General features: G+C 41.7%; 4 protein-coding genes across 4 annotated transcripts; all 4 read left to right on the forward strand.

Annotated features, from left to right (window-relative positions):
- The first annotated feature begins 19 nt into the window (after positions 1-19).
- LOC137267678 (histone H1-like protein HC2) lies at positions 20-7,064 on the forward strand. The gene is made up of 4 exons (XM_067802146.1): positions 20-346; positions 2,408-2,647; positions 4,758-4,946; positions 7,038-7,064. Exons 1-4 carry the CDS (start codon positions 20-22, stop codon positions 7,062-7,064), a joined length of 783 nt encoding a protein of 260 aa, XP_067658247.1.
- A 136-nt stretch (positions 7,065-7,200) lies between these two features.
- Positions 7,201-13,516, forward strand: LOC137267679 (cytochrome c1-like). Its single transcript, XM_067802147.1, has 4 exons — positions 7,201-7,527; positions 9,589-9,777; positions 12,004-12,192; positions 13,466-13,516. Exons 1-4 carry the CDS (start codon positions 7,201-7,203, stop codon positions 13,514-13,516), a joined length of 756 nt encoding a protein of 251 aa, XP_067658248.1.
- Positions 13,517-13,882: 366 nt separating this feature from the next.
- LOC137267680 (histone H1-like protein HC2) lies at positions 13,883-14,221 on the forward strand. Its single transcript, XM_067802148.1, has one exon. It carries the CDS (start codon positions 13,883-13,885, stop codon positions 14,219-14,221), a length of 339 nt encoding a protein of 112 aa, XP_067658249.1.
- Positions 14,222-16,282: 2,061 nt separating this feature from the next.
- On the forward strand, positions 16,283-16,621 carry LOC137267681 (histone H1-like protein HC2). The gene has a single exon (XM_067802149.1). The coding sequence runs from the start codon at positions 16,283-16,285 to the stop codon at positions 16,619-16,621; it is 339 nt and encodes a 112-aa protein (XP_067658250.1).
- Positions 16,622-18,579: the final 1,958 nt, after the last annotated feature.

Raw genomic sequence — 18,579 nt, forward strand, 5'->3', positions numbered from 1 at the left:
GCCTTCTTTGGCTCTGCCTATGGTGGCCACGGAGGTGGTGGTGGCAAAGGAGGTGGAGGGGGGCATGGAGGTGGCGGCAAAGGCGGTGGTGGCAAAGGAGGTGGCGGCAAGGGAGGCGGTGGCAAAGGAGGTGGTGGCCATGGAGGAGGTGGTGGAAAAGGAGGCGGTGGCCATGGAGGAGGTGGTGGAAAAGGAGGCGGTGGCCATGGAGGAGGTGGTGGAAAAGGAGGCGGTGGCAAAGGAGGTGGCGGCCATGGAGGAGGTGGAAAGGGCGGTGGTGGAGGTGGCGGCCACCATGGTTAAGCTCAACTGGCTCTGCACATTTCTGTCAAATGCTGGACATCTGGTGTCATCATGGTCATATGTTCATTAACTACACCGTCCTATACAATGTCAGCTTTAAGAAATCTGGTCAAATAAACTCACAAAAACAATGCCCTTTCCACTTTGTACTTACTTATTGCTTCCTTGCAAATTTCAAGAAGAAACATGTATGTCCTCCCTGATAAGAGACGTACATAACAATCAGAAAGAAGGAAGCCCATATTCTGTAAATCAGAGACACAGACATACCAAGCGCATACCTTTTCATGCCAGTTTCAACATGCTACTTTTAACATCGAATCCTCATAGAAAAACGCAAGTCATTACTGCCAATGATTCACTTCTTGACTGTATTGTCGGAAAGTACAGGCATGGTCTGTATCATTGTCCATTGGGGACATTAAGACGAGGCTCGAATGAAAGGGAGTGAAACCAAGTACATCAGTTCCAGCTCCACACATTCGGCAGGCTGCCGCAAAACACATTGATAGTAACATGTGAACACATTTCACTTTCAAGCTTTTTCAAATGGTTTGTCCTCATTGTGTACGTGAAGAAAAACAGAGCATGTCCCCTCAACTACATTTGCCTCAATATCAAATGAACTGATTACTGTACACAATAGTCCCCAAACATGTCAGGCCTACATTCTTTATGGCCACGTGTAGACCTTTCTGTGCCTTAGAAAGCCTGAAAGTTTAGAGAAATACATCATCATTAAGGTAGCAGCATACCATGACTAACACCATTTACTTCACATCTGTCCATAGCCGTTACATGACTGTCAGTGCCTTAATTACATTCTTCAACTATCTGCTAGGCACAATAGTATGCCATTTAGAGCTCATTCTTAAATACAATAACATTAAGTTTACTCTTTACCCATTGAAATGAGGATAGCATGCCACGTCTTGGTTTTCTAACACTAGCATATACTAGTCTTGATCCACGATATCAGTCATGTGGAGAGAGCTCATAGAGATCAATTCAACATTCAGACTACAAGCGTTGAACTGATTGCTCTGTTTTCCCTTAAATGTTTGGAGCAACATGATGTATATGTGTGACATGTAGATGACTATTTGACCTGCTTTCAGCCTCTCCGTACTTCTACCCCTACACTCTTAATATCAATCTAAACTTCTTATGTTTAAAAGGATGTTGGATCATACCTGTGTCCATTATTCAATAGATCGTACTAAAGGTTTATGTTTGGTGCCACTAGCAACAACTTTGACCATGGAGCCATGTAGCATTTGCTTTTAATTCCATAAGGAGTGGTATGTTTTCATCATATGAAAGCTTGCAGTACCTATCTTTGCCCACTTCAATCAAGGTCTGTTACAATCATCGCAAGTCAGGGAACCATTCCACTGCACTACGAGACTTACAGCAACCTGATATTTACATGTATGTATTCTTCTTGCATTTTATAGATTTCACTCCATTCACTTTTTGTGTATGCTATATTTACTTTCAAGTCATTGGATGAGTCAGTGTAACCCAGCTTTTCATCCAGCAGAGAAACAGCCAAGGGGCGCCTGTCTGCCTTACTAATGCACAGTATGTGTCTGATAGCTAAGCAGGAAAACGTAAATAATAAAGAATGAATATATCCAGCGTCAAGGTGATATTACATAACATGCTGGTAGTTCACAAATAAATGGTTAGGAAAAACTCAAAATGGAATTTCTTTTCTTTCTTTCTCAATTGAGGCTATTTCGATTCACTGTCCTCATTTCCTTCTCCATTTGTATAAAAAGCCATGTGTGCTTGCAAAACGGTCATTCACATCGTTTTTTCTATTGTGGATAGACGTATCCGTGAAGATGCAGCTCTATAAAATAGCACTGGTTGTGGCATTGGGTAAGTTTAACCTTTCATTATAGCTGTTTGGGTATTGCAAAAACGCTGACTGAGAAGTTCACTCCTTCTTTCATTTCCTAGCATATGTTCTACAACGATGTGACTTAAAGAGCTAAGAAAGTGTTCTTAGCAGCACTTTAATGTTGAAAACGATATTTTAGGGATGTTCTTTACAGATGATTAACAACTGATGTGTGCTTCTTCATTTCCTTTCCAGTGTTCACAGCCTTCTTTGGCTCTGCCTATGGTAGCCACGGAGGTGGTGGTGGCAAAGGAGGTGGAGGGGGGCATGGAGGTGGCGACAAAGGCGGTGGTGGCAAAGGAGGTGGCGGCAAGGGAGGCGGTGGCAAAGGAGGTGGTGGCCATGGAGGAGGTGGTGGAAAAGGAGGCGGTGGCAAAGGAGGTGGCGGCCATGGAGGAGGTGGAAAGGGCGGTGGTGGAGGTGGCGGCCACCATGGTTAAGCTCAACTGGCTCTGCACATTTCTGTCAAATGCTGGACATCTGGTGTCATCATGGTCATATGTTCATTAACTACACCGTCCTATACAATGTCAGCTTTAAGAAATCTGGTCAAATAAACTCACAAAAACAATGCCCTTTCCACTTTGTACTTACTTATTGCTTCCTTGCAAATTTCAAGAAGAAACATGTATGTCCTCCCTGATAAGAGACGTACATAACAATCAGAAAGAAGGAAGCCCATATTCTGTAAATCAGAGACACAGACATACTAAGCGCATACCTTTTCATGCCATTTTCAACATGCTACTTTTAACATCGAATCCTCATAGAAAAACGCAAGTCATTACTGCCAATGATTCACTTCTTGACTTTATTGTCGGAAAGTACAGGCATGGTCTGTATCATTGTCCATTGGGGACATTAAGACGAGGCTCGAATGAAAGGGAGTGAAACCAAGTACATCAGTTCCAGCTCCACACATTCGGCAGGCTGCCGCAAAACACATTCATAGTAACATGTGAACACATTTCACTTTCAAGCTTTTTCAAATGGTTTGTCCTCATTGTGTACGTGAAGAAAAACAGAGCATGTCCCCTCAACTACATTTGCCTCAATATCAAATGAACTGATTACTGTACACAATAGTCCCCAAACATGTCAGGCCTACATTCTTTATGGCCACGTGTAGACCTTTCTGTGCCTTAGAAAGCCTGAAAGTTTAGAGAAATACATCATCATTAAGGTAGCAGCATACCATGACTAACACCATTTACTTCACATCTGTCCATAGCCGTTACATGACTGTCAGTGCCTTACTTACATTCTTCAACTATCTGCTAGGCACAATAGTATGCCATTTAGAGCTCATTCTTAAATACAATAACATTAAGTTTACTCTTTACCCATTGAAATGAGGATAGCATGCCACGTCTTGGTTTTCTAACACTAGCATATACTAGTCTTGATACACGATATCAGTCATGTGGAGAGAGCTCATAGAGATCAATTCAACATTCAGACTACAAGCGTTGAACTGATTGTTCTGTTTTCCCTTAAATGTTTGGAGCAACATGATGTATATGTGTGACATGTAGATGACTATTTGACCTGCTTTCAGCCTCTCGCTACCTTCTATCCCTACACTCTTAATATCAATCTAAACTTCTTATGTTTAAAAGGATGTTGGATCATACCTGTGTCCATTATTCAATAGATCGTACTAAAGGTTTATGTTTGGTGCCACTAGCAGCAAATTTGGCAATGGAGCCATGTAGCATTTGCTTTTAATTCCATAAGGAGTGGTATGTTTTCATCATATGAAATCTTGCAGTACCTATCTTTGCCCACTTCAATCAAGGTCTGTTACAATCATCGCAAGTCAGGGAACCATTCCACTGCACTACGAGACTTACAGCAACCTGATATTTACATGTATGTATTCTTCTTGCATTTTATAGATTTCACTCCATTCACTTTTTGTGTATGCTATATTTACTTTCAAGTCATTGGATGAGTCAGTCTAACTCAGCTTTTCATCCAGCAGAGAAACAGCCAAGGGGCGCCTGTCTGCCTTACTAATGCACAGTATGTGTCTGATAGCTAAGCAGGAAAACGTAAATAATAAAGAATGAATATATCCAGTGTCAAGGTGATATTACATAACATGCTGGTAGTTCACAAATAAATGGTTAGGAAAAACTCAAAATGGAATTTCTTTTCTTTCTTTCTCAATTGAGGCTATTTCGATTCACTGTCCTCATTTCCTTCTCCATTTGTATAAAAGGCCATGTGTGCTTGCAAAACGGTCATTCACATCGTTTATTCTATTGTGGATAGACGTATCCGTGAAGATGCAGCTCTATAAAATAGCACTCGTTGTGGCATTGGGTAAGTTTAACCTTTCATTATAGCTGTTTGGGTATTGCAAAAACGCTGACTGAGAAGTTCACCCCTTCTTTCATTTCCTAGCATATGTTCTACAACGATGTGACTTAAAGAGCTAAGAAAGTGTTCTTAGCAGCACTTTAATGTTGAAAACGATATTTTAGGAATGATCTTTACAGATGATTAACAACTGATGTGTGCTTCTTCATTTCCTTTCCAGTGTTCACAGCCTTCTTTGGCTCTGCCTATGGTGGCCACGGAGGTGGTGGTGGCAAAGGAGGTGGAGGGGGGCATGGAGGTGGCGGCAAAGGCGGTGGTGGCAAAGGAGGTGGCGGCAAGGGAGGCGGTGGCAAAGGAGGTGGTGGCCATGGAGGAGGTGGTGGAAAAGGAGGCGGTGGCCATGGAGGAGGTGGTGGAAAAGGAGGCGGTGGCCATGGAGGAGGTGGTGGAAAAGGAGGCGGTGGCAAAGGAGGTGGCGGCCATGGAGGAGGTGGAAAGGGCGGTGGTGGAGGTGGCGGCCACCATGGTTAAGCTCAACTGGCTCTGCACATTTCTGTCAAATGCTGGACATCTGGTGTCATCATGGTCATATGTTCATTAACTACACCGTCCTATACAATGTCAGCTTTAAGAAATCTGGTCAAATAAACTCACACAAACAATGTCCTTTCCACTTTGTACTTACTTATTGCTTCCTTGCAAATTTCAAGAAGAAACATGTATGTCCTCCCTGATAAGAGACGTACATAACAATCAGAAAGAAGGAAGCCCATATTCTGTAAATCAGAGACACAGACATACCAAGCGCATACCTTTTTATGCCAGTTTCAACATGCCAGTTTTAACATCGAATCCTCATAGAAAAACGCAAGTCATTACTGCCAATGATTCACTTCTTGACTGTATTGTCGGAAAGTACCGGCATGGTCTGTATCATTGTCCATTGGGGACATTAAGACGAGGCTCGAATGAAAGGGAGTGAAACCAAGTACATCAGTTCCAGCTCCACACATTCGGCAGGCTGCCGCAAAACACATTCATAGTAACATGTGAACACATTTCACTTTCAAGCTTTTTCAAATGGTTTGTCCTCATTGGGTACGTGAAGAAAAACAGAGCATGTCCCCTCAACTACATTTGCCTCAATATCAAATGAACTGATTACTGTACACAATAGTCCCCAAACATGTCAGGCCTACATTCTTTATGTCCACGTGTAGACCTTTCTGTGCCTTAGAAAGCCTGAAAGTTTAGAGAAATACATCATCATTAAGGTAGCAGCATACCATGACTAACACCATTTACTTCACATCTGTCCATAGCCGTTACATGACTGTCAGTGCCTTAATTACATTCTTCAACTATCTGCTAGGCACAATAGTATGCCATTTAGAGCTCATTCGTAAATACAATCACATTAAGTTTACTCTTTACTCATTGAAATGAGGATAGCATGCCACGTCTACGTTTTCTAACACTACCATATACTAGTCTTGATACACGATATCAGTCATGTGGAGAGAGCTCATAGAGATCAATTCAACATTCAGACTACAAGCGTTGAACTGATTGTTCTGTTTTCCCTTAAATGTTTGGAGCAACATGATGTATATGTGTGACATGTAGATGACTATTTGACCTGCTTTCAGCCTCTCGCTACCTTCTATCCCTACACTCTTAATATCAATCTAAACTTCTTATGTTTAAAAGGATGTTGGATCATACCTGTGTCCATTATTCAATAGATCGTACTAAAGGTTTATGTTTGGTGCCACTAGCAGCAAATTTGGCAATGGAGCCATGTAGCATTTGCTTTTAATTCCATAAGGAGTGGTATGTTTTCATCATATGAAATCTTGCAGTACCTATCTTTGCCCACTTCAATCAAGGTCTGTTACAATCATCGCAAGTCAGGGAACCATTCCACTGCACTACGAGACTTACAGCAACCTGATATTTACATGTATGTATTCTTCTTGCATTTTATAGATTTCACTCCATTCACTTTTTGTGTATGCTATATTTACTTTCAAGTCATTGGATGAGTCAGTCTAACTCAGCTTTTCATCCAGCAGAGAAACAGCCAAGGGGCGCCTGTCTGCCTTACTAATGCACAGTATGTGTCTGATAGCTAAGCAGGAAAACGTAAATAATAAAGAATGAATATATCCAGTGTCAAGGTGATATTACATAACATGCTGGTAGTTCACAAATAAATGGTTAGGAAAAACTCAAAATGGAATTTCTTTTCTTTCTTTCTCAATTGAGGCTATTTCGATTCACTGTCCTCATTTCCTTCTCCATTTGTATAAAAGGCCATGTGTGCTTGCAAAACGGTCATTCACATCGTTTATTCTATTGTGGATAGACGTATCCGTGAAGATGCAGCTCTATAAACTAGCACTCGTTGTGGCATTGGGTAAGTTTAACCTTTCATTATAGCTGTTTGGGTATTGCAAAAATGCTGACTGAGAAGTTCACCCCTTCTTTCATTTCCTAGCATATGTTCTACAACGATGTGACTTAAAGAGCTAAGAAAGTGTTCTTAGCAGCACTTTAATGTTGAAAACGATATTTTAGGAATGATCTTTACAGATGATTAACAACTGATGTGTGCTTCTTCATTTCCTTTCCAGTGTTCACAGCCTTCTTTGGCTCTGCCTATGGTGGCCACGGAGGTGGTGGTGGCAAAGGAGGTGGAGGGGGGCATGGAGGTGGCGGCAAAGGCGGTGGTGGCAAAGGAGGTGGCGGCAAGGGAGGCGGTGGCAAAGGAGGTGGTGGCCATGGAGGAGGTGGTGGAAAAGGAGGCGGTGGCCATGGAGGAGGTGGTGGAAAAGGAGGCGGTGGCCATGGAGGAGGTGGTGGAAAAGGAGGCGGTGGCAAAGGAGGTGGCGGCCATGGAGGAGGTGGAAAGGGCGGTGGTGGAGGTGGCGGCCACCATGGTTAAGCTCAACTGGCTCTGCACATTTCTGTCAAATGCTGGACATCTGGTGTCATCATGGTCATATGTTCATTAACTACACCGTCCTATACAATGTCAGCTTTAAGAAATCTGGTCAAATAAACTCACACAAACAATGTCCTTTCCACTTTGTACTTACTTATTGCTTCCTTGCAAATTTCAAGAAGAAACATGTATGTCCTCCCTGATAAGAGACGTACATAACAATCAGAAAGAAGGAAGCCCATATTCTGTAAATCAGAGACACAGACATACCAAGCGCATACCTTTTTATGCCAGTTTCAACATGCCAGTTTTAACATCGAATCCTCATAGAAAAACGCAAGTCATTACTGCCAATGATTCACTTCTTGACTGTATTGTCGGAAAGTACCGGCATGGTCTGTATCATTGTCCATTGGGGACATTAAGACGAGGCTCGAATGAAAGGGAGTGAAACCAAGTACATCAGTTCCAGCTCCACACATTCGGCAGGCTGCCGCAAAACACATTCATAGTAACATGTGAACACATTTCACTTTCAAGCTTTTTCAAATGGTTTGTCCTCATTGGGTACGTGAAGAAAAACAGAGCATGTCCCCTCAACTACATTTGCCTCAATATCAAATGAACTGATTACTGTACACAATAGTCCCCAAACATGTCAGGCCTACATTCTTTATGTCCACGTGTAGACCTTTCTGTGCCTTAGAAAGCCTGAAAGTTTAGAGAAATACATCATCATTAAGGTAGCAGCATACCATGACTAACACCATTTACTTCACATCTGTCCATAGCCGTTACATGACTGTCAGTGCCTTAATTACATTCTTCAACTATCTGCTAGGCACAATAGTATGCCATTTAGAGCTCATTCTTAAATACAATCACATTAAGTTTACTCTTTACTCATTGAAATGAGGATAGCATGCCACGTCTACGTTTTCTAACACTACCATATACTAGTCTTGATACACGATATCAGTCATGTGGAGAGAGCTAATAGAGATCAATTGAACATTCAGACTACAAGCGTTGAACTGATTGTTCTGCTTTCCCTTAAATGTTTGGACCAACATGATGTATATGTGTGACATGTAGATGACTATTTGACCTGCTTTCAGCCTCTCGCTACCTTCTATCCCTACACTCTTAATATCAATCTAAACTTCTTATGTTAAAAAGGATGTTGGATCATACCTGTGTCCATTATTCAATAGATCGTACTAAAGGTTTATGTTTGGTGCCACTAGCAGCAAATTTGGCAATGGAGCCATGTAGCATTTGCTTTTAATTCCATAAGGAGTGGTATGTTTTCATCATATGAAATCTTGCAGTACCTATCTTTGCCCACTTCAATCAAGGTCTGTTACAATCATCGCAAGTCAGGGAACCATTCCACTGCACTACGAGACTTACAGCAACCTGATATTTACATGTATGTATTCTTCTTGCATTTTATAGATTTCACTCCATTCACTTTCTGTGTATGCTATATTTACTTTCAAGTCATTGGATGAGTCAGTGTAACCCAGCTTTTCATCCAGCAGAGAAACAGCCAAGGGGCGCCTGTCTGCCTTACTAATGCACAGTATGTGTCTGATAGCTAAGCAGGAAAACGTAAATAATAAAGAATGAATATATCCAGCGTCAAGGTGATATTACATAACATGCTGGTAGTTCACAAATAAATGGTTAGGAAAAACTCAAAATGGAATTTCTTTTCTTTCTTTCTCAATTGAGGCTATTTCGATTCACTGTCTTCATTTCCTTCTCCATTTGTATAAAAGGCCATGTGTGCTTGCAAAACGGTCATTCACATCGTTTATTCTATTGTGGATAGACGTATCTGTGAAGATGCAGCTCTATAAAATAGCACTGGTTCTGGCATTGGGTAAGTTTAACCTTTCATTATAGCTGTTTGGGTATTGCAAAACGCTGACTGAGAAGTTCACCACTTCTTTCATTTCCTAGCATATGTTCTACAACGATGTGACTTAAAGAGCTAAGAAAGTGTTCTTAGCAGCACTTTAATGTTGAAAACGATATTTTAGGGATGTTCTTTACAGATGATTAACAACTGATGTGTGCTTCTTCATTTCCTTTCCAGTGTTCACAGCCTTCTTTGGCTCTGCCTATGGTGGCCACGGAGGTGGTGGTGGCAAAGGAGGTGGAGGGGGGCATGGAGGTGGCGGCAAAGGCGGTGGTGGCAAAGGAGGTGGCGGCAAGGGAGGCGGTGGCAAAGGAGGTGGTGGCCATGGAGGAGGTGGTGGAAAAGGAGGCGGTGGCCATGGAGGAGGTGGTGGAAAAGGAGGCGGTGGCCATGGAGGAGGTGGTGGAAAAGGAGGCGGTGGCAAAGGAGGTGGCGGCCATGGAGGAGGTGGAAAGGGCGGTGGTGGAGGTGGCGGCCACCATGGTTAAGCTCAACTGACTCTGCACATTTCTGTCAAATGCTGGACATCTGGTGTCATCATGGTCATATGTTCATTAACTACACCGTCCTATACAATGTCAGCTTTAAGAAATCTGGTCAAATAAACTCACAAAAACAATGTCCTTTCCACTTTGTACTTACTTATTGCTTCCTTGCAAATTTCAAGAAGAAACATGTATGTCCTCCCTGATAAGAGACGTACATAACAATCAGAAAGAAGGAAGCCCATATTCTGTAAATCAGAGACACAGACATACCAAGCGCATACCTTTTTATGCCAGTTTCAACATGCCAGTTTTAACATCGAATCATCATAGAAAAACGCAAGTCATTACTGCCAATGATTCACTTCTTGACTGTATTGTCGGAAAGTACAGGCATGGTCTGTATCATTGTCCATTGGGGACATTAAGACGAGGCTCGAATGAAAGGGAGTGAAACCAAGTACATCAGTTCCAGCTCCACACATTCGGCAGGCTGCCGCAAAACACATTTATGGTAACATGTGAACACATTTCACTTTCAAGCTTTTTCAAATGGTTTGTCCTCATTCGGTATGTGGAGAAAAACAGAGCATGTCCCCTCAACTACATTTGCCTCAATATCAAATGAACTGATTACTGTACACAATAGTCCCCAAACATGTCAGGCCTACATTCTTTATGTCCACGTGTAGACCTTTCTGTGCCTTAGAAAGCCTGAAACTTTAGAGAAATACATCATCATTAAGGTAGCAGCATACCATGACTAACACCATTTACTTCTCATCTGTCCATAGCCGTTACATGACTGTCAGTGCCTTAATTACATTTTTCAACTATCTGCTAGGCACAATAGTATGCCATTTAGAGCTCATTCTTAAATACAATCACATTAAGTTTACTCTTTACTCATTGAAATGAGGATAGCATGCCACGTCTTGGTTTTCTAACACTAGCATATACTAGTCTTGATCCACGATATCAGTCATGTGGAGAGAGCTCATAGAGATCAATTCAACATTCAGACTACAAGCGTTGAACTGATTGCTCTGTTTTTCCTTAAATGTTTGGAGCAACATGATGTATATGTGTGACATGTAGATGATTATTTGACCTGCTTTCAGCCTCTCGCTACCTTCTATCCCTACACTCTTAATATCAATCTAAACTTCTTATGTTTAAAAGGATGTTGGATCATACCTGTGTCCATTATTCAATAGATCGTACTAAAGGTTTATGTTTGGTGCCACTAGCAGCAAATTTGGCAATGGAGCCATGTAGCATTTGCTTTTAATTCCATAAGGAGTGGTATGTTTTCATCATATGAAATCTTGCAGTACCTATCTTTGCCCACTTCAATCAAGGTCTGTTACAATCATCGCAAGTCAGGGAACCATTCCACTGCACTACGAGACTGACAGCAACCTGATATTTACATGTATGTATTCTTCTTGCATTTTATAGATTTCACTCCATTCACTTTTTGTGTATGCTATATTTACTTTCAAGTCATTGGATGAGTCAGTGTAACCCAGCTTTTCATCCAGCAGAGAAACAGCCAAGGGGCGCCTGTCTGCCTTACTAGTGCACAGTATGTGTCTGATAGCTAAGCAGGAAAACGTAAATAATAAAGAATGAATATATCCAGTGTCAAGGTGATATTACATAACATGCTGGTAGTTCACAAATAAATGGTTAGGAAAAACTCAAAATGGAATTTCTTTTCTTTCTTTCTCAATTGAGGCTATTTCGATTCACTGTCTTCATTTCCTTCTCCATTTGTATAAAAGGCCCTGTGTGCTTGCAAAACGGTCATTCACATCGTTTATTCTATTGTGGATAGACGTATCCGTGAAGATGCAGCTCTATAAAATAGCACTGGTTGTGGCATTGGGTAAGTTTAACCTTTCATTATAGCTGTTTGGGTATTGCAAAATGCTGACTGAGTAGTTCACCCCTTCTTTCGTTTCCTAGCATATGTTCTACAACGATGTGACTTAAAGAGCTAAGAAAGTGTTCTTAGCAGCACTTTAATGTTGAAAACGATATTATAGGGATGTTCTTTACAGATGATTAACAACTGATGTGTGCTTCTTCATTTCCTTTCCAGTGTTCACAGCCTTCTTTGGCTCTGCCTATGGTGGCCACGGAGGTGGTGGTGGCAAAGGAGGTGGAGGGGGGCATGGAGGTGGCGGCAAAGGCGGTGGTGGCAAAGGAGGTGGCGGCAAGGGAGGTGGTGGCAAAGGAGGTGGTGGCCATGGAGGAGGTGGTGGAAAAGGAGGTGGTGGCCATGGAGGAGGTGGTGGAAAAGGAGGCGGTGGCCATGGAGGAGGTGGTGGAAAAGGAGGCGGTGGCCATGGAGGAGGTGGTGGAAAAGGAGGCGGTGGCAAAGGAGGTGGCGGCCATGGAGGAGGTGGAAAGGGTGGTGGTGGAGGTGGCGGCCACCATGGTTAAGCTCAACTGGCTCTGCACATTTCTGTCAAATGCTGGACATCTGGTGTCATCATGGTCATATGCTCATTAACTACACTGTCCTATACAATGTCAGGTTTAAGAAATCTGGTCAAATAAACTCACAAAAACAATGCCCTTTCCACTTTGTACTTACTTATTGCTTCCTTGCAAATTTAAAGAAGAAACATGTATGTCCTCACTGATAAGAGACATACATAACAATCAGAAAGAATTAAGTTCATATTCTGTAAATCAGAGACACAGACATTCCAAGCGCATACCTTTTCATGCCAGTTTTAACTTGCTACTTTTAACATCGAATCCTCATAGAAAAACGCAAGTCATCACTGCCAATGATTCACTTCTTGACTGCATTGTCGGAAAGTACAGACATGGTCTGTATCATTGTCCATTGGGGACATTAAGACGAGACTCGAATGAAAGGGAGTGAAACCAAGTACATCGGTTCCAGCTCCACACATTCGGCAGGCTGCCGCAAAACACATTCATAGTAACATGTGAACACATTTCACTTTCAAGCTTTTTCAAATGGTTTGTCCTCATTGTGTACGTGAAGAAAAACAGAGCATGTCCCCTCAACTACATTTGCCTCAATATCAAATGAACTGATTACTGTACACAATAGTCCCCAAACATGTCAGGCCTACATTCTTTATGTCCACGTGTAGACCTTTCTGTGCCTTAGAAAGCCTGAAACTTTAGAGAAATACATCATCATTAAGGTAGCAGCATACCATGACTAACACCATTTACTTCTCATCTGTCCATAGCCGTTACATGACTGTCAGTGCCTTAATTACATTCTTCAACTATCTGCTAGGCACAATAGTATGCCATTTAGAGCTCATTCTTAAATACAATCACATTAAGTTTACTCTTTACTCGTTGAAATGAGGATAGCATGCCACGTCTAGGTTTTCTAACACTAGCATATACTAGTCTTGATACACGATATCAGTCATGTGGAGAGAGCTAATAGAGATCAATTGAACATTCAGACTACAAGCGTTAAACTGATTGTTCTGCTTTCCCTTAAATGTTTGGAGCAACATGATGTATATGTGTGACATGTAGATGACTATTTGACCTGCTTTCAGCCTCTCGCTACCTTCTATCCCTACACTCTTAATATCAATCTAAACTTCTAATGTTTAAAAGGATGTTGGATCATACCTGTGTCCATTATTTAATAGATCGTACTAAAGGTTTATGTTTGGTGCCACTAGCAGCAAATTTGGCAATGGAGCCATGTAGCATTTGCTTTTAATTCCATAAGGAGTGGTATGTTTTCATCACATGAAAGCTTGCAGTACCTACCTTTGCCCACTTCACCCCTTCTTTCATTTCCTAGCATATGTTCTACAACGATGTGACTTAAAGAGCTAAGAAAGTGTTCTTAGCAGCTCTTTAATGTTGAAAACGATATTTTAGGGATGTTCTTTACAGATGATTAACAACTGATGTGTGCTTCTTCATTTCCTTTCCAGTGTTCACAGCCTTCTTTGGCTCTGCCTATGGTGGCCACGGAGGTGGTGGTGGCAAAGGAGGTGGAGGGGGGCATGGAGGTGGCGGCAAAGGAGGTGGCTGCAAGGGAGGAGGTGGCAAAGGAGGTGGTGGCCATGGAGGAGGTGGTGGAAAAGGAGGCGGTGGCCATGGAGGAGGTGGTGGAAAAGGAGGCGGTGGCCATGGAGGAGGTGGTGGAAAAGGAGGCGGTGGCAAAGGAGGTGGCGGCCATGGAGGAGGTGGAAAGGGCGGTGGTGGAGGTGGCGGCCACCATGGTTAAGCTCAACTGGCTCTGCACATTTCTGTCAAATGCTGGACATCTGGTGTCATCATGGTCATATGCTCATTAACTACACCGTCCTATACAATGTCAGCTTTAAGAAATCTGGTCAAATAAACTCACACAAACAATGTCCTTTCCTCTTTGTACTTACTTATTGCTTCCTTGCAAATTTAAAGAAGAAACATGTATGTCCTCCCTGATAAGAGACGTACATAACAATCAGAAAGAAAGAGGCCCATATTCTGTTAATCAGAGACACAGACATACTAACCGCATACCTTTTCATGCCTGTTTTAACTTGCTACTTTTAACATCGAATCCTCATAGAAAAACGCAAGTCATTACTGCCAATGATTCACTTCTTGACTGTATTGTCGGAAAGTACAGGCATGGTCTGTATCATTGTCCATTGGGGACATTAAGACGAGGCTCGAATGAAAGGGAGTGAAACCAAGTACATCACTTCCAGCTCCACACATTCGGCAGGCTGCCGCAAAACACATTCATAGTAACATGTGAACACATTTCACTTTCAAGCTTTTTCAAATGGTTTGTCCTCATTGTGTACGTGAAGAAAAACAGAGCATGTCCCCTCAACTACATTTGCCTCAATATCAAATGAACTGATTACTGTACACAATAGTCCCCAAACATGTCAGGTCTACATTCTTTATGTCCACGTGTAGACCTTTCTGTGCCTTCGAAAGCCTGAAAGTTTAGAGAAATACATCATCATTAAGGTAGCAGCATACCATGACTAACACCATTTACTTCACATCTGTCCATAGCCGTTACATGACTGTCAGTGCCTTAATTACATTCTTCAACTATCTGCTAGGCACAATAGTATGCCATTTAGAGCTCATTCTTATATACAATCACATTCAGTTTACTCTTTACTCATTGAAATGAGGATAGCATGCCACGTCTAGGTTTTCTAACACTAGCATATACTAGTCTTGATACACGATATCAGTCATGTGGAGAGAGCTAATAGAGATCAATTGAACATTCAGACTACAAGCGTTGAACTGATTGTTCTGCTTTCCCTTAAATGTTTGGAGCAACATGATGTATATGTGTGACATGTAGATGATTATTTGACCTGCTTTCAGCCTCTCGCTACCTTCTATCCCTACACTCTTAATATCAATCTTAACTTCTTATGTTTAAAAGGATGTTGGATCATACCTGTGTCCATTATTTAATAGATCGTACTAAAGGTTTATGTTTGGTGCCACTAGCAGCAAATTTGGCAATGGAGCCATGTAGCATTTGCTTTTAATTCCATAAGGAGTGGTATGTTTTCATCATATGAAAGCTTGCAGTACCTATCTTTGCCCACCTCAATCAAGGTCTGTTACGATCATCGCAAGTCAGGAAACCATTCCACTGCACTACGAGACTTACAGTAAGCTGATATTTACATGTATGTATTCTTCTTGCATTTTATAGATTTCACTCCATTCACTTTTTGTGTATGCTATATTTACTTTCAAGTCATTGGATGAGTCAGTGTAACCCTGCTTTTCATCCAGCAGAGAAACAGCCAAGGGGCGCCTGTCTGCCTTACTAATGCACAGTATGTGTCTGATAGCTAAGCAGGAAAACGTAAATAATAAAGAATGAATATATCCAGCGTCAAGGTGATATTACATAACATGCTGGTAGTTCACAAATAAATGGTTAGGAAAAACTCAAAATGGAATTTCTTTTCTTTCTTTCTCAATTGAGAGTATTTCGATTCACTGTCTTCATTTCCTTCTCCATTTGTATAAAAGGCCCTGTGTGCTTGCAAAACGGTCATTCACATCGTTTATTCTATTGTGGATAGACGTATCCGTGAAGATGCAGCTCTATAAAATAGCACTGGTTGTGGCATTGGGTAAGTTTAACCTTTCATTATAGCTGTTTGGGTATTGCAAAACGCTGACTGAGAAGTTCACCACTTCCTTCATTTCCTAGCATATGTTCTACAACGATGTGACTTAAAGAGCTAAGAAAGTGTTCTTAGCAGCACTTTAATGTTGAAAACGATATTTTAGGGATGTTCTTTACAGATGATTAACAACTGATGTGTGCTTCTTCATTTCCTTTCCAGTGTTCACAGCCTTCTTTGGCTCTGCCTATGGTGGCCACGGAGGTGGTGGTGGCAAAGGAGGTGGAGGGGGGCATGGAGGTGGCGGCAAAGGAGGTGGCGGCAAGGGAGGCGGTGGCAAAGGAGGTGGTGGCCATGGAGGAGGTGGTGGAAAAGGAGGCGGTGGCCATGGAGGAGGTGGTGGAAAAGGAGGCGGTGGCCATGGAGGAGGTGGTGGAAAAGGAGGCGGTGGCAAAGGAGGTGGCGGCCATGGAGGAGGTGGAAAGGGCGGTGGTGGAGGTGGCGGCCACCATGGTTAAGCTCAACTGGCTCTGCACATTTCTGTCAAATGCTGGACATCTGGTGTCATCATGGTCATATGCTCATTAACTACACCGTCCTATACAATGTCAGCTTTAAGAAATCTGGTCAAATAAACTCACACAAACAATGTCCTTTCCTCTTTGTACTTACTTATTGCTTCCTTGCAAATTTAAAGAAGAAACATGTATGTCCTCCCTGATAAGAGACGTACATAACAATCAGAAAGAAAGAGGCCCATATTCTGTTAATCAGAGACACAGACATACTAACCGCATACCTTTTCATGCAAGTTTCAACTTGCTACTTTTAACATCGAATCCTCATAGAAAAACGCAAGTCATTACTGCCAATGATTCACTTCTTGACTGTATTGTCGGAAAGTACAGGCATGGTCTGTATCATTGTCCATTGGGGACATTAAGACGAGGCTCGAATGAAAGGGAGTGAAACCAAGTACATCACTTCCAGCTCCACACATTCGGCAGGCTGCCGCAAAACACATTCATAGTAACATGTGAACACATTTCACTTTCAAGCTTTTTCAAATGGTTTGTCCTCATTGTGTACGTGAAGAAAAACAGAGCATGTCCCCTCAACTACATTTGCCTCAATATCAAATGAACTGATTACTGTACACAATAGTCCCCAAACATGTCAGGTCTACATTCTTTATGTCCACGTGTATACCTTTCTGTGCCTTCGAAAGCCTGAAAGTTTAGAGAAATACATCATCATTAAGGTAGCAGCATACCATGACTAACACCATTAACTTCACATCTGTCCATAGCCGTTACATGACTGTCAGTGCCTTAATTACATTCTTCAACTATCTGCTAGGCACAATAGTATGCCATTTAGAGCTCATTCTTATATACAATCACATTCAGTTTACTCTTTACTCATTGAAATGAGGATAGCATGCCACGTCTAGGTTTTCTAACACTAGCATATACTAGTCTTGATACACGATATCAGTCATGTGGAGAGAGCTAATAGAGATCAATTGAACATTCAGACTACAAGCGTTGAACTGATTGTTCTGCTTTCCCTTAAATGTTTGGAGCAACATGATGTATATGTGTGACATGTAGATGATTATTTGACCTGCTTTCAGCCTCTCGCTACCTTCTATCCCTACACTCTTAATATCAATCTAAACTTCTTATGTTTAAAAGGATGTTGGATCATACCTGTGTCCATTATTTAATAGATCGTACTAAAGGTTTATGTTTGGTGCCACTAGCAGCAAATTTGGCAATGGAGCCATGTAGCATTTGCTTTTAATTCCATAAGGACTGGTATGTTTTCATCATATGAAAGCTTGCAGTACCTATCTTTGCCCACTTCAATCAAGGTCTGTTACGATCATCGCAAGTCAGGAAACCATTCCACTGCACTACGAGACTTAAAGTAAGCTGATATTTACATGTATGTATTCTTCTTGCATTTTATAGATTTCACTCCATTCACTTTTTGTGTATGCTATATTTACTTTCAAGTCATTGGATGAGTCAGTGTAACCCTGCTTTTCATCCAGCAGAGAAACAGCCAAGGGGCGCCTGTCTGCCTTACTAATGCACAGTATGTGTCTGATAGCTAAGCAGGAAAACGTAAATAATAAAGGATGAATATATCCAGCGTCAAGGTGATATTACATAACATGCTGGTAGTTCACAAATAAATGGTTAGGAAAAACTCAAAATGGAATTTCTTTTCTTTCTTTCTCAATTGAGAGTATTTCGATTCACTGTCTTCATTTCCTTCTCCATTTGTATAAAAGGCCTTGTGTGCTTGCAAAACGGTCATTCACATCGTTTATTCTATTGTGGATAGACGTATCCGTGAAGATGCAGCTCTATAAAATAGCACTGGTTGTGGCATTGGGTAAGTTTAACCTTTCATTATAGCTGTTTGGGTATTGCAAAACGCTGACTGAGAAGTTCACCACTTCTTTCATTTCCTAGCATATGTTCTACAACGATGTGACTTAAAGAGCTAAGAAAGTGTTCTTAGCAGCACTTTAA

Source organism: Haliotis asinina, chromosome 16, assembly GCF_037392515.1.
Source record: "Haliotis asinina isolate JCU_RB_2024 chromosome 16, JCU_Hal_asi_v2, whole genome shotgun sequence".
In the NCBI taxonomy this organism is placed as follows: domain Eukaryota; kingdom Metazoa; phylum Mollusca; class Gastropoda; order Lepetellida; family Haliotidae; genus Haliotis; species Haliotis asinina.

Excerpts from the sequence above, each read along its gene's own strand:
- LOC137267681 (XM_067802149.1), top strand. The coding sequence starts at position 16,283 with ATGGTGGCCACGGAGGTGGTGGTGGCAAAGGAGGTGGAGGGGGGCATG.
- LOC137267680 (XM_067802148.1), top strand. The coding sequence starts at position 13,883 with ATGGTGGCCACGGAGGTGGTGGTGGCAAAGGAGGTGGAGGGGGGCATG.
- LOC137267678 (XM_067802146.1), top strand. The coding sequence starts at position 20 with ATGGTGGCCACGGAGGTGGTGGTGGCAAAGGAGGTGGAGGGGGGCATG. Across the intron at positions 347-2,407 it reads TGTCAAATGCTGGACATCTG|TGTTCACAGCCTTCTTTGGC; the intron begins GTGTCATCATGG and ends TTTCCTTTCCAG. Across the intron at positions 4,947-7,037 it reads AGGCGGTGGCCATGGAGGAG|CATATGTTCTACAACGATGT; the intron begins GTGGTGGAAAAG and ends TTCATTTCCTAG.
- LOC137267679 (XM_067802147.1), top strand. The coding sequence starts at position 7,201 with ATGGTGGCCACGGAGGTGGTGGTGGCAAAGGAGGTGGAGGGGGGCATG. Across the intron at positions 7,528-9,588 it reads TGTCAAATGCTGGACATCTG|TGTTCACAGCCTTCTTTGGC; the intron begins GTGTCATCATGG and ends TTTCCTTTCCAG. Across the intron at positions 12,193-13,465 it reads AGGTGGTGGCCATGGAGGAG|CCTCTCGCTACCTTCTATCC; the intron begins GTGGTGGAAAAG and ends ACCTGCTTTCAG.